This window comes from Bos javanicus, chromosome 10, assembly GCF_032452875.1.
Source record: "Bos javanicus breed banteng chromosome 10, ARS-OSU_banteng_1.0, whole genome shotgun sequence".
In the NCBI taxonomy this organism is placed as follows: domain Eukaryota; kingdom Metazoa; phylum Chordata; class Mammalia; order Artiodactyla; family Bovidae; genus Bos; species Bos javanicus.
The window spans coordinates 47,717,177-47,730,189 of NC_083877.1; the positions used below are offsets into that span (position 1 = coordinate 47,717,177).

The following is a 13,013-nucleotide window of genomic DNA, read 5'->3' on the forward strand; positions in this document are numbered from 1 at the left end:
AAACATCTGTATTCTACAATAACAATAATTCTTACTATCTAAAGATCTATAAAATCCAATTTTAAGACATATGGAGAAATATATTTATTATTGAATTTGCCAAATGAAGCTTTTTCATTTGTATATTTGATGTTTCAGAATTTTATAAGACTTATTAGATTGTCTTTGTATTTGATATTAACTTTTTTTTTAGTTGTCATTTTTTACAGCGTAGTTTTTCTCAGAAGGTGCCTCCATGAGTCAGCTGTGTGACTTTGGGCAAGTTTCTTAACTTTTCTTAGCTTTGTTTTTCTTATCTATAGAAATAGGGATAAGAGTATTTGTCTTGTAGAGTCATCAAGAAGAGTTAGTTGAATTCTTTTTCTTAAGTTCTCAATAAAAAATTTTTTCCCTCTCTGTTTTTTCCTTTAGATGTCAGTTGTTCATTCAGCCAGCTGGTATCTTAGAGAATCAGTACAAAGAATCCACCACTTATATTTCCTGGAAGGAAGAGCTTCATCGGAGCAAAGAAGTCAGATGCATGCTGCAGTGTCCATCAACAGAAATGAACTTCTTACCTCTCATAGTCAACACAGTTGCTGTGCCTGATGAATTGAGCTATATAAGTGCACAGGGGGAAGACTGGGATCCCGCTTACATCATTCACCTTTACCCTACTGTCACCTTGCGAAATTTTCTCCCATATTCTCTAAGATACTTACTTGAGGTATGTCTTTTGCATTTTTTAAAAATTCTATTTGCTTTACAATATTGTATTGGTTTCTGCCATACATCAACATGCATCAGCCACAAGTATACATATATGCCCCCTGTTTTGCATTTTGTTTGACTTTTATTATTGCATGGAGTGAATTCTTTTTTTTTTTTAATGGTATTTTTGTTGAGTATTTATGTGATTTATGTGATTATGTATTTATGTGATTACATCACATACTTGTAATGCATTAATAGTAATAATAATAGCAAAAATTGGCATGGCATCTACTTTGTGCCAGCCACTAGTTCATGTGTTTTACATGCATTATTTAGTCCAAACAATAACTTCCCGAAGAAGTTGCTATTATTTGACCCATTTTACACATAAGGAAACTGAGTCACAGCGGGGTTAAGTGCCAGGCTCAGAATCCCGCATCTAATAAATGGTAGAACTGAGATTTGAACCGAAGCAATGTGATTGCTTGTTCTTCACCACTGAACTCTGCTGCATCTGCTATAAATTAATACTTGTATTTATCTCTTTATTATCTAAGTGCAGTTCTTAGCTAAAGTACAGGAAAGCACCAGTGAGAAAATACTTCATCTTAATTTATTATGAAGTTAATCTTAAAGTTTTTTAAAGTGATGATTATTTAGTTCAGATTTATTTTAAAGTGATGATTATTTAGTTCAAGATGAACCAAAAAATAATTACTGTCTGTCCTAAGAAGTATTAGGGAACATTTTCTAGTAATGGAGTATAGTATATGCTTTTATTTTATTTTATTTTTTTAAAAGGCTTAAAATGTATTTTAATAAGTTCATGTTGCATTATTCATTTCTCAGAAAAACTTCAAAGATATTAGGGACAAATCAAACATGGTACACCAATAAAAAAATGCACAGCATAACTACCTAAGATAGGCAAAGCTAAGAGCTACCGTCTGACATTCAGCATACAGCAACCCTGTTCTCAAGATTGTACTAGGCCTATCAAGAAAGCTGTGAATGGCAACATCACAGACACAAAAGGGCCATTTCTGGGTTTTCCTTACCCAAGAAAAAGATGGAGGCAAGTTTAACACAAGATTTTTTAAAGATACACTAAATGAAAATCTCTAAGAGAAAATGTCTTCCTTGGGACATGAAAGGGTAATATATGGGACATAACAGAACCGTATGTATGTTGTCTGTGACCTCTGTGGACATGTGCCTGAATTCCCACCTGGGAGTGATTGGAACAGTGGGGCCAAGGTCACTGGGGGATGTTTGGTTTTTGTGGTATTTGTGGCAGGATCTCTGGGGTGAGACAGTGCACTAAGTCGTGTCCGACTCTTGCCACCCCATGGACTGTAGCCTGCCAGGCTCCTCTGTCTATGGGATTCTCCAGGCAAGAATACTGGAGTGGGTTGCCATTTCCTTCTCCATAGTATATGCTTTTAAATTTGTTCATGCCACAACATTTCAAAATACAAAAATCTGAAAAGTGTTTGGAACCTAAATTAATTTTCTTTATGTGACAGGAAGCCACCCTTGACTTGTGGAGACTAAAATTAATTAGATGACCTAGGTAGTATTTATTTAGTAAGCTCTTGCTCAGACAGTAAAGAGTCTGCCTGCAGCACAGCAGACCCAGGTTTGATCCCTGGGTCAGGAAGATCCCTTGGAGAAGGGAATGGCAACCCACTCCAGTATTCTTGCCTGAAAAAAAATCCCACGGGCAGAGGAGCCTGGCAGGCTATAGTCCATGGGGTTGCAAAGAGTTGGACACAACTGAGCTACTTCACTTTCATTTTCAAGTAATATTTATACAAGAGAAGCTGTTGGTAAGGAAGCCTAGTTTATTATATTGCCATTACTCATTTTTAAAGTAGTTCTACCTTAGATAGCTTGTCAGAATAGTTTGACATCACTTTCCTTGTTTTATTTGAATGAGAACCATTAAGTGTAGAATATGAATAAAGGATGAAGCTGAAGCACAGGCTGTTATATGGCTCGTGTAAGGACATATCTCTTAATGGAAATAGCCAGTGTTCTTGAATCCAGCCTTAGATTCTTGACATGGGTCTGAGTTTTTCTCAAAACTAACAGCCATTGGCCGATGATAGCTGAATGACAACTTCTGCCTTTGGCTATGTTAGTGTTTTCTTTTTAGTCCTTAGTAATTGTTGGATATTCATAATATGTAAAGATGGTACCTTGAAGACTTCTCAGTTAATGTGAATCTGGTAGGTAATTTAGTATTTGTATAAGATGGGGAAGTTATTTCAGAGATTTTTTTTAAATTGGTAAGCAAATTTAGTTTTTGTTTGTTTTTAGGGAACAGCAGAAACTCATGAGCTGACCGAAGGCAGTACAGCCAATGTTCTACATTCGCGAATCAGTGGAGAAATAATGGAATTAGTTCTGGTGAAATATCAGGGCAAAAACTGGAATGGACATTTCCGTATATGCAGTACACTTCCCGAATTCTTCCTTGTGTGTTTTTCTTCTGACTCCGAAGAAACGTTGACAGTTGACCTGTCAATACATGTCAAGCGAATTGGCAGCCAGATGGAGCTCTCCATTTTCAGTCCCTACTGGCTAATCAACAAGACTTCTCGGGTTCTCCAGTATCGTGCAGAAGATACGCATGTGAAACATCCAGCTGATTTTAGGGATATTGTTTTATTCTCTTTCAAGAAGAAGAACATTTTTAGTAAAAATAAGGTACGTTTTTATCAATAAAACAAATTGTTCAGTGTCACTGGTATGCATTAGATCCAAGACTACTTTTAAGGAATACATGATTAAGTGGGGTATGAGGAACTAACAACAATAGTGTCCCAAGGCTGAGGTGTCTTTTTCTCCAGTGCCCCTAGAATTACTTCTGTTCTTGACATAGTGTCGAGTGGAAAGCTTGACTTTATGTAGGTTACCGGTGATGCAATGGCATTTCAAAAGAGAGAGCAGTTGAATTTGGTTTATTTTAACTGAGCCTCATATGTATGAAGGATTAAGGCGGGCCTTCAAGAGAAAAACAAAGCCTAAGGCCTGATCTGATCCTTTTTGCTCTGGTTGCTTCTTTCCTGTGCAAACTCACATCGTGATATTGCTTTTGTGTAGCTACACCTGCTTAGAATGTCTTTTGCCCTATGCTTTCCCTGCCTGCTTCTTGTTTTCTCATTATCGCTGTTCATGCTTTGACATGCTGCTCCAGCCTGACATGTGTGAAAGATTTTCTGATCATCTAAAGCAGAGCTAGATATCCCATGCATGTTCTGTTAGAGCAGTGCTTCTCAGTCTCAATCTCAGTGTGTAACAGAGTCACCTAGAGGGCTTTGAAAACAGACTGCTGAGCCAGGCCCCCATAGTGCAGTTCAGTAGGTCTGAGTAGGGCCTGAGACCATACTTTGAGAACCTCTGTCATAAAGTGTTGATTAATGCTTGATATTGTACCTGTTTATGTGTCTGACCTTTGGTTGTACTCAGGTTTTTATCATCTGCTGGGTAGATGGAGGTTAATACAGGAGCAGAATTAGGTCTCTTCTGTAAAACTTTACCTTTTCCCATAGCCATAAGTAAGCTTTTTATCCTGTCAGTTTGATAGGATTTTATCCCTCTTATGTGGCTGTTATCACATTGTCTTGAATTATAATTATTAGTGTGTATTTCCTGTCTCTGTTTAGTTGGAAACTTATTGAGGACAGGTATTGTGTCTTCCATTCTGCTTATCAAAACACTTTTCATTGTCTGCTGAATAATAAAAGCATAAATTTCATTAGCTCTGTATAAAAAACCTAACACTGGAAAATATCACTTTACATTTTAATTCCTTCCTAAGTAACAGAAGGTCTCATTGGTACACATCTTTAAATTCATCATGCTCATCACAGAGGTGAATGCAAAGGGAACTTTAGAGCTCTGCTTTTATTGTATTGTCTCCTAGAGTTCCTGTGGTTCTCTTACCCATTTGCAGCATGCCTTTGATAATACTTTTCTTTGTCTCATGTTATTAAATAAATTTCAGGTGGTCTAGCACCTATCCATCAAATAAAATTAGTACAGTGTTTTAGATTTCTTATATAATTGTCTGTGTTCTCTGGTGTAGGTACAGTTAAAAATTTCAACTAGTTCGTGGTCCAATGGTTTTTCATTGGATACGGTGGGAAGTTACGGATGTGTGAAGTGTCCCGCCAACAACATGGAATACCTGGTAGGTTTTGCTTGCTTATTTACCTCTGATTTCATTCACATTTTCTTCACTAAATAAGCTGGAAATCCTCAGGGGTATAGAAATGTGAATTCAGGGTATTACATGGAGGATGTCTACTATTACATTGTGTCTGTCTACTTAATTTCTAGTACAGTTAGTAGCAAAGCAAAGCCTAAATTTGTCAAAGTTTAAGACAGTGATTTGAATACATTTAAGGAAGGAATTTGGTAAATATTCAGAATTACTAGAATCCACATCCATACCACTCCCTGCCAAAAAGTCTTAAATCTTAAATTTCACTGCAACAATTTGAATAATCTGATACTAGTTCACTTGTTTTATTACTTCTTTAAAATTTTTATTTCATTTTATTGATAGCAGAGAGAATAAAGCAGCAAAGGAAACTGTACACTGATTTTAAAACAATTTATTTTGGAATGTGTAAAAGTAAAGGATTTTTAAAAATTAAGTTTGTTATTACAAGTCATCATTTGTTAAATTACTGATTGATATTTCTTGAATTGGTTTCTGCTGGTCCCAGACTAAGGAACTGAAATTTTTCTTCTTAGTGAGAAGATAGTCATGGAATATGGTTCTTTTTAGTTACTTTATTTTTTTAAGAAATCCTATTTTAAAATACTTGAAGAAGACTGTGAGTGAATAGCTGTGTGTGTTTCAAGGTGTGTAAAGTGGTGGGAAATGATAAACTTGTTTGTTTCCTTTCCACAGGTTGGTGTCAGCATCAAAATGAGCACTTTTAATCTTACACGAATAGTTACTTTGACTCCCTTTTATACCATTGAGAACAAGTCATCATTAGAACTAGAAGTTGGTGAAATTGCATCTGATGGCTCACTGCCAACTAGTAAATGGAACTATATTGCTTCTTCAGAGGTAATAATTTTCCTTTGATATAATTGGCTCCTAAAATGTACAAGTAAATGTCGACATGTAAATAAGAATTATATATCTCTCTGTCATAATCACTTTGCTACCATATTTGTGTGTTAAACTATGACAGCCAGCTTAGAAAGACTTCCCTTTCATACTATAAGCATATGTTAAAAAGAAGAAAGAATTGTTGATAATATTTATCACTAGTCTAGACTGTTAACACTCATTTTATGGTTCTTCCTATGTGTATAAATGTGGATATGTACTGTAAAATGTACATATAAATAATGTACTATTCTGTCAGTAGTCAAGATAATGTCTTTATATTCAAGAAGCATCCAATCTTGGAAGGCTTAAGACTCTCTTAATACATAGAAGAAGATAATATATGGCAAGCTACTGGAGGCAGGTTACCTGGTCTTGTACTCCCACCTCTTAAAGAATTTTCCACAGTTTGTTGTGATCCGCAGAGACAAAGGCTTTGGCATAGTCAATGAAGCAGAAGTAGATGTTTTTCTGGAACCCTCTTGCTTTTTTGATGATCCAGCGGATGTTGGCAATTTGATCTCTGGTTCCTATGCCTTTTCTAAATCAACCTTGAACGTCTGGAAGTTCATGGTTCATGTACTGTTGAAGCTTGGCTTGGAGAATTTTTAGCATTACTTTGCTAGCGTGTGAGATGAGTGCAATTATATGGTAGTTTGAACATTCTTTGGCATGGCCTTTCTTTGGGGTTGGAATGAAAACTGACCTATTACAGTCCTGTGGCCCCTGCTGAGTTTTCCAAATTTGCTGGCATATTGAGTGCAGCACTTTCACAGCATCATCTTTTAGGATTTGAAATAGCTCAACTAGAATTCCATCACCTCCGCTAGCTTTGTTCCTAGTGATGCTTCCTAAGGCCCACTTGACGAAGCAACAGTTATAACCGGACATGGAACTACAGACTGTTTGCAGATTGGGAAAGGAGTGCACCAAGGCTGTATATTGTCACCCTGCTCATTTAACTTATTTGCAGAATACATCATGAAAAACGCTGGGCTGGAAGAAGCACAAGCTGGAATCAAGATTGCCAGGAAAAATATCAATATCCTCAGATACACAGATGATACCACCCTTATGGCAAAAAGCGAAGAAAAACTAAAGAGCCTCTTGATGAAAGTGAAAGAGGAGAGTGAAAAAGTTGGCTTAAAACTCAGCATTCCAAAAACTAAGATCATGGTATCTGGTCCAATCACTTCATGGCAAATAGATGGGGAAACAATGGAAACAGTGACAAACTTTATTTTTGGGGGGTACAGAGTCACTGCAGATGGTTACTGCAGCCATGAAATGAAGACGCTTGCTCCTTGGAGGAAAAGCTGTGACCAACCTAGACACCATATTAAAAAGCAGAGACATTACTTTGCTAACAAAGGTTGATCTAGTCAAAGCTATGGTTTTCCACTAGTCGTGTATAGATGTGAGTTGGACTGTAAAGGAAGCTGAATGCCGAAGAATTGATGCTTTTGAACTGTGGTGTTGGAGAAGACTCTTGAGAGTCCCTTGGACTGCAAGGAAATCCAACCAGTCAGTCCTAAAGGAAATCAGTCCTGAATATTCATTGGAAGGACTGATGCTGAAGCTGAAGCTCCAATACTTTGGCTACCTGATGTGAAGAATTGACTCATTGGAAAAGACCCTGATGCTGGGAACTATTGAAGACAGGAGGTGTAGGGGACGACAGAGGATGAGATGATTGGATAGCATCACCAGCTCAATGGACATGAGTTGAGCAAGCTGCAGGAGTTGGTGATGGACAGGGAAGCCTGGTGTTCTGCAGTCCATGGAGTCTACAAAGAGTCTAACACAATTGAACGACTGAACTGAACTGACTGATAGGTGGTTATAGGATCTCTGAATAGATGAACTGGAAGTTTCCTTGGAAAAAATCCCCAAAATTCAACCACCTTACTTTACAGAGAAGGAAATTGAATCTGTTTTTTTTTTTTAGGTCAGTAAGGTTATTGGAGATTGAGATCATTGTGGCCTAGATCAAAAGAAAATGTTTCATAGAAGGGCTGGTATTTGAACAAAACTTTGCAGACTCAACAAGAGGTGAAGTGAAGAGAATAAGGAAAGTGGGGGAGGGGGCAGGTGCACCAACAAGCATTACTGCTTGAATTTGCCTGAGTTTTCAACCAAACCAGCTGACTTAAGGATAGGACTGTTTTTCTGTACATCTAAAAAGAATTCTAAAATTATCTTTAAAATTGCTTGGCAAAAAGTTTAAGAGGAGGGACTCCACTTACAATACAAAGTTAGACCTCTAAGAGGCATGGGCTTTCCAAGGCACTTAGGATGATCTCCATAGACTTGGCAGCAAATACGTGTTCCTTATCTTTTTATCTTTGATGTGAGTTTGATAGTAGTAGTATTCTTTTCCGAAATAGCTTTTACCCAGTATTCTGTCATGGGTGAGGAACTTTTGTTTTATGAACTAAAATCTCAGTTTTACAGATAGGAAACTGAGGCTCAAAAAGGTCAAGATTAAGATCAAACAGCTATAGGGGGATAGTATCAGGAGTGCCAGCAAGGTCCTCTGCCTTCAGTTGCCTTGTGGTTTATCTAGGACAAGATACTCTGAAAGAATTCATAGTACAATTCATAAAAGCAAATATTAAGATTATAATTTTTAAATATTTAAGATATTTGAGATGTTCTTAATAGCACTTCAGTTCCTCATATTGTAATTATTCTGTAAGTATGAAAAGACTAATACATCTATTCTTCTGATGGAGTTTCTTAGGCTTCATAAATAATCATTATATTGTCAATAATCTCAATATGAAATGTAAAGGAGCTATTTTAAGAAACAGTGATAATTGAGTTATGATCTGAATTAGAATTTAAAACTTTATTAGCCACTGTTTTACTTACCATAGTATTAAGACTGATATTTGACTTCCATATTTTCAGAACCTTCCATTTTGGCCTGAGAAATTTTCAGGCAAACTTTGTGTGAGAGTGGTGAGCTGTGAGGGATCATCCAGGCCATTCTTTTATAACCAACAGGATAATGGCACTTTATTGAGCTTGGAAGATCTGGTATGTTTTCCTGTTTTTAAAATAAAATATTTTTGATTTTTAAAGTTTGCTTTACAATATTTTATTAAGACGTGCTGTAAAATATCCTGATAATTAATTGAAGGTATGCTAACTCTAACAATATATAATGCTGTACATATGTTTGTAAGAGATCAGAGCCAATGTGATTTTCTGTAGGAATTTAAGAAAACAGACTTTTTAATATCTATATGAATGATTGAAATTCTAAATGTAACGTGCAGTTTAAACCAATGCTTCAGACATACTCCTTTTTTCTGCAATAGAATGGGGGTATCTTGGTGGATGTAGATACTGCTCCACATTCAACTGTCATCAGCTTTTCTGACTACCATGAGGGATGTGCACCTGCCCTAATAATAAACCACACACCATGGAACATCCTCACATATAAACAGAGGTATGAAATAAAAAGGGTTCTTAGAAAATATGATTTGTTTTCGATGGTTTAGTTGCTAAGTTGTGTTCAACTCTTGGAACCCCATGGACTGTAGCCTGCCAGCTCCTCTGTCCTTGGGATTTCTGAGACAAGAATACTTGAGTGGGTAGCCATTTCTTTCTGTAGGGGATCTTCCTGACTCAGCGATCAAAACTGGGTCTTGTGTGTCTCCTGCATTGGCAGGCAGATTCTTCACCAGCTGAGCCACCAGGGAAGCCCACTGGTCCACAGTTCCTTCTAGGAAATACTTGGATCTAAATGTGTTTCACCTTCCATGTGTTTTCAGATTTTAGAAAGGTAATAGGGATGCGTATTGCTAATAGCCCTAGCAAGTTCTGAAGCAGTATTCTGTAACCAACACATTAGTATTCCTGCAGCAAAACATGTAAACATTTATAATAAGTGAGATAAATGAAAGTATTAATAGTTTCCCATCAGTTCAGATAAGTTTTGCTGCCACATGAGTTTGGACACCAAACTTAAGAGAAGAATATTTGGAATTTTGAAGCTTTTTATATTTCAGAATTGGATACAAGGAACTGTGAACTTGTTTAAGCAGTACCGTTCTTTTGTGGTCTCGTGATGCTCAGTGAACTTCTCTCTATAAATTGTATTTTTTTGGTTGGATAGTAGAATATTAAACAGGAGGGTAGAGGGCTGAAGACAGATTTAAGTGGAAGATTAAATAGTGATATTGAATGTATTGTAGTACAGACTGACAGGAATTTTGTTGTCCTTGTGTGTGCTGTTGTTTAGCTTGGGTGATGCCATTAAACAGGGGGCTTTAGATTCTTAAAATATGTAATAATATATTTGCAAAGAATTATTATTATAAATCTTCAGGGCATTATTTTTACGTATGTATATATAATATAAAATAATAATATCCATTATATATATGTGTACACACACACATGCATATAAATATATAAAAAATAATGCCTTGCTGGGACTTCCCTGGTCATCCAGAGGTTAAGAGTCTGCCTGCCTATGCAGGAGACATGGGTTCGATCCCTGGTCTGGAAAGATCCCTCATGCCTCAGAGCAACAGAGCCCATGTTCCGCAACTGGTGAGACCACGGGCCACCACTACTGAAGCCCAAGCGCTCTAGAGCCTGAACTCCACAACAAGAGAAGCCACCACAATAAGGCCGCATGCTACAGCAGAGTATCCGCTGCTGCTGCTGCTGCTGCTAAGTCGCTTCAGTCGTGTCTGACTCTGTGCGACCCCATAGATGGCAGCCCACCAGGCTCCCCCGTCCCTGGGATTCTCCAGGCAAGAACACTGGAGCGGGTTGCCATTTCCTTCTCCAATGCATGAAAGTGAAAATTGAAAGTGAAGTCACTCAGTCATGTCCAACTCTTCGCGACCCCATGGACTGCAGCCCACCAGGCCCCTCCGTCCACGGGATCCTCCAGGCAAGAGCACTGGAGTGGGGTGCCATGGCCTTCTCCTGAGTATCCGCTACTCACTGCAACTGGAGAAAGCCCTCAGACAGCAGTGAAGACCCAGCACGGCCAAAGATAGATAAATAAATTTTTAAAAATTAATGCTTTCCAGATCTAACGTATTCTTAACTCTCATGGCTTGAATCTGCTGAGAGATTTGAAAGTATAGATTAAACCCTAAATGGGTTACTTTTTGTTTTATTTTAGTTCTCTGCAAAGTTTCTTGTATTATCTAGACCAGTACTCCTTAAACTTAAATATCAGTATTAAGAACACCTAGAAATCCTGTAAAAATGCAGGTTCTGAGTTAGTTGGTTTTAGGTGGGCCCCAGAATATTGCACTTTCCAGCAAGGCTCGAGGTGATGCTAGTGCTGCTGGCCCAGAGACCACACTTGGAGTAGCAGTGGAACAGACCTGTTGTTTTCTCTTCTGAGACTCTTACTTCTTATGCATTGCTTTTGATTAAAATCTCAAATTTGAGTACCAAGTACAGTTCTCTGCTCCTAAAACGTTTACTATTCACAACCTTTTCTGTAGATGAATTCTGAGGTACCAGTCTGTTTCCCTTCATGAATTTTGTTAGTGCCATCTTACCTGGATCAGTTCAGAATATACTGCAGCTTCAGAAAGAGCAATATTCTTTTCCCTCAAGCCTCAAAATCGTTAGTTATTTGGACATTTTAGGGTACTCATTTTTAGGCACAGTTGTGTTTTATTAACAAAGGCAGTTTTATACCATGTTTGTGCCAGTCCCCTCCTCGATAAACCACAGGTCTACGTTTCTCAAGGCCAGGGTGTTTTAACCTTCCCTCTGTCGCTTGTGTTTCAGCGGGTCAAAGGAAGAAATGGTATTGCTGCCAAGACAAGTTCGACTCTTTGCCTGGGAAGATCCCACTGGTACCAGAAAGCTTAAATGGAGTTATGCAGAAAATGTTGGGGAACATGATCTGTTAAAGGTATCATCTGATGTGAATGGGTATCATATGAAGTGTGCTGTGCTTAGTCGCTCAGTCGTGTTCGACTCTTTGCGACCCTATTGACTGTAACCTGCCAGGCTCCTCTGTCCATGGGGATTCTCCAGGGAAGAAGACTGGAGTGGGTTGTCATGCCTTCCTCCAGGGGATCTTCCCAACCCAGGGATCGAACCCAGGCCTCCTGCAGTGTAGCAGATTCTTTATCGTTTGAGCCACCAGGAAAGTGCCTGATAACAAAGGAAGTAGACAAGTTAGCTTCACACTGTCAGCTTTTTCTTTATTGAACTAAAAATGAATTGCAAGTATTTTCAAAATAAGTTGCTTTGGGGCTTTAGTTGGTAAATAGTTCACACCAATATTTTGTCCTAGATCAGTCAAAATACTTTATTTGCATCTGTTTCAGCTTGCCTAAGACCAGTACTTTTTTATTTACTTTTTTTTATAAGGAAGGAGTTTTGAGGCTAAGTAAAAAACAGGTTTATTTTGTATACCACTGTTAGCTGTAAGATTTTTTAAGGCAAGTTTTCCCTATCAAAGCCATATGGTTTTTTAATTAAAGGAGTATGACAGTAGTAAATTATCCATATAAGAAATATAATGAATTACTTATGGAAATACTATTTAGGTAGCTAAATTAATTAAACATGTTATTTCCTAGACACTTAGACTTTGAGTAGGGCTTAAGAATTCATCTGCCAGGAACTTCCCTGGTGGTCTAGTGGCTAAGACTCCATGGTCTCAATGCAGGGTGCTCGGGTTTGATCCCTGGTCAGAGAACTAGATCCCACATGCTACAGTAAGAGTTCACATGCCTTAACTAAAGATCTCGCATGCCACAACAAAGATTGAGATCTCACATGCCACAACTAAGAACCAGTGGAGCCAAATAAATAAATACTTACAAAGTAAAAGAATTCATCTGCCACCCTCCCTCCAATATAGACACTGGTCCTCTGCGAGTGGTACCTAGTTTCTGTAGGATTATATTCTATGCTGAAAAGTTCTTACAGTGTCATATTCCACTGTCTGATAATGCCAGTTGTCATAAAAGCTTTCTTGGTTATTTAAAATAGTAATTGGCCAAGAGTGACTGAATTATCCTCTCCTATATTCTCTCTGAAATACCCATAAAAGAGAGAGACTTTTGAAAAATCAGACTGATGGTTATGAGATTCTTGGAGTGATTTTTGCCATGACAATTTGATGGAGCTCTGTTGCCTGCTTTACTTTTTACAACAGAGAAACCCTCAAGTGGTAAGT

General features: G+C 37.8%; 1 protein-coding gene across 2 annotated transcripts in view; it reads left to right on the plus strand.

Moving 5' to 3' along the window:
* The window catches only part of VPS13C (vacuolar protein sorting 13 homolog C), a 181,400-nt gene that overhangs the window by 133,339 nt on the left and 35,048 nt on the right, over window positions 1–13,013 (plus strand). For both annotated transcript variants that reach the window (XM_061431119.1, XM_061431118.1), the window contains exons 58-64: window positions 412–706; window positions 3,016–3,405; window positions 4,787–4,891; window positions 5,621–5,785; window positions 8,744–8,872; window positions 9,157–9,290; window positions 11,609–11,735. In XM_061431119.1, the coding sequence (XP_061287103.1) occupies window positions 412–706; window positions 3,016–3,405; window positions 4,787–4,891; window positions 5,621–5,785; window positions 8,744–8,872; window positions 9,157–9,290; window positions 11,609–11,735 (1,345 nt within the window). The remainder of the gene's footprint in view (window positions 1–411; window positions 707–3,015; window positions 3,406–4,786; window positions 4,892–5,620; window positions 5,786–8,743; window positions 8,873–9,156; window positions 9,291–11,608; window positions 11,736–13,013) is intronic.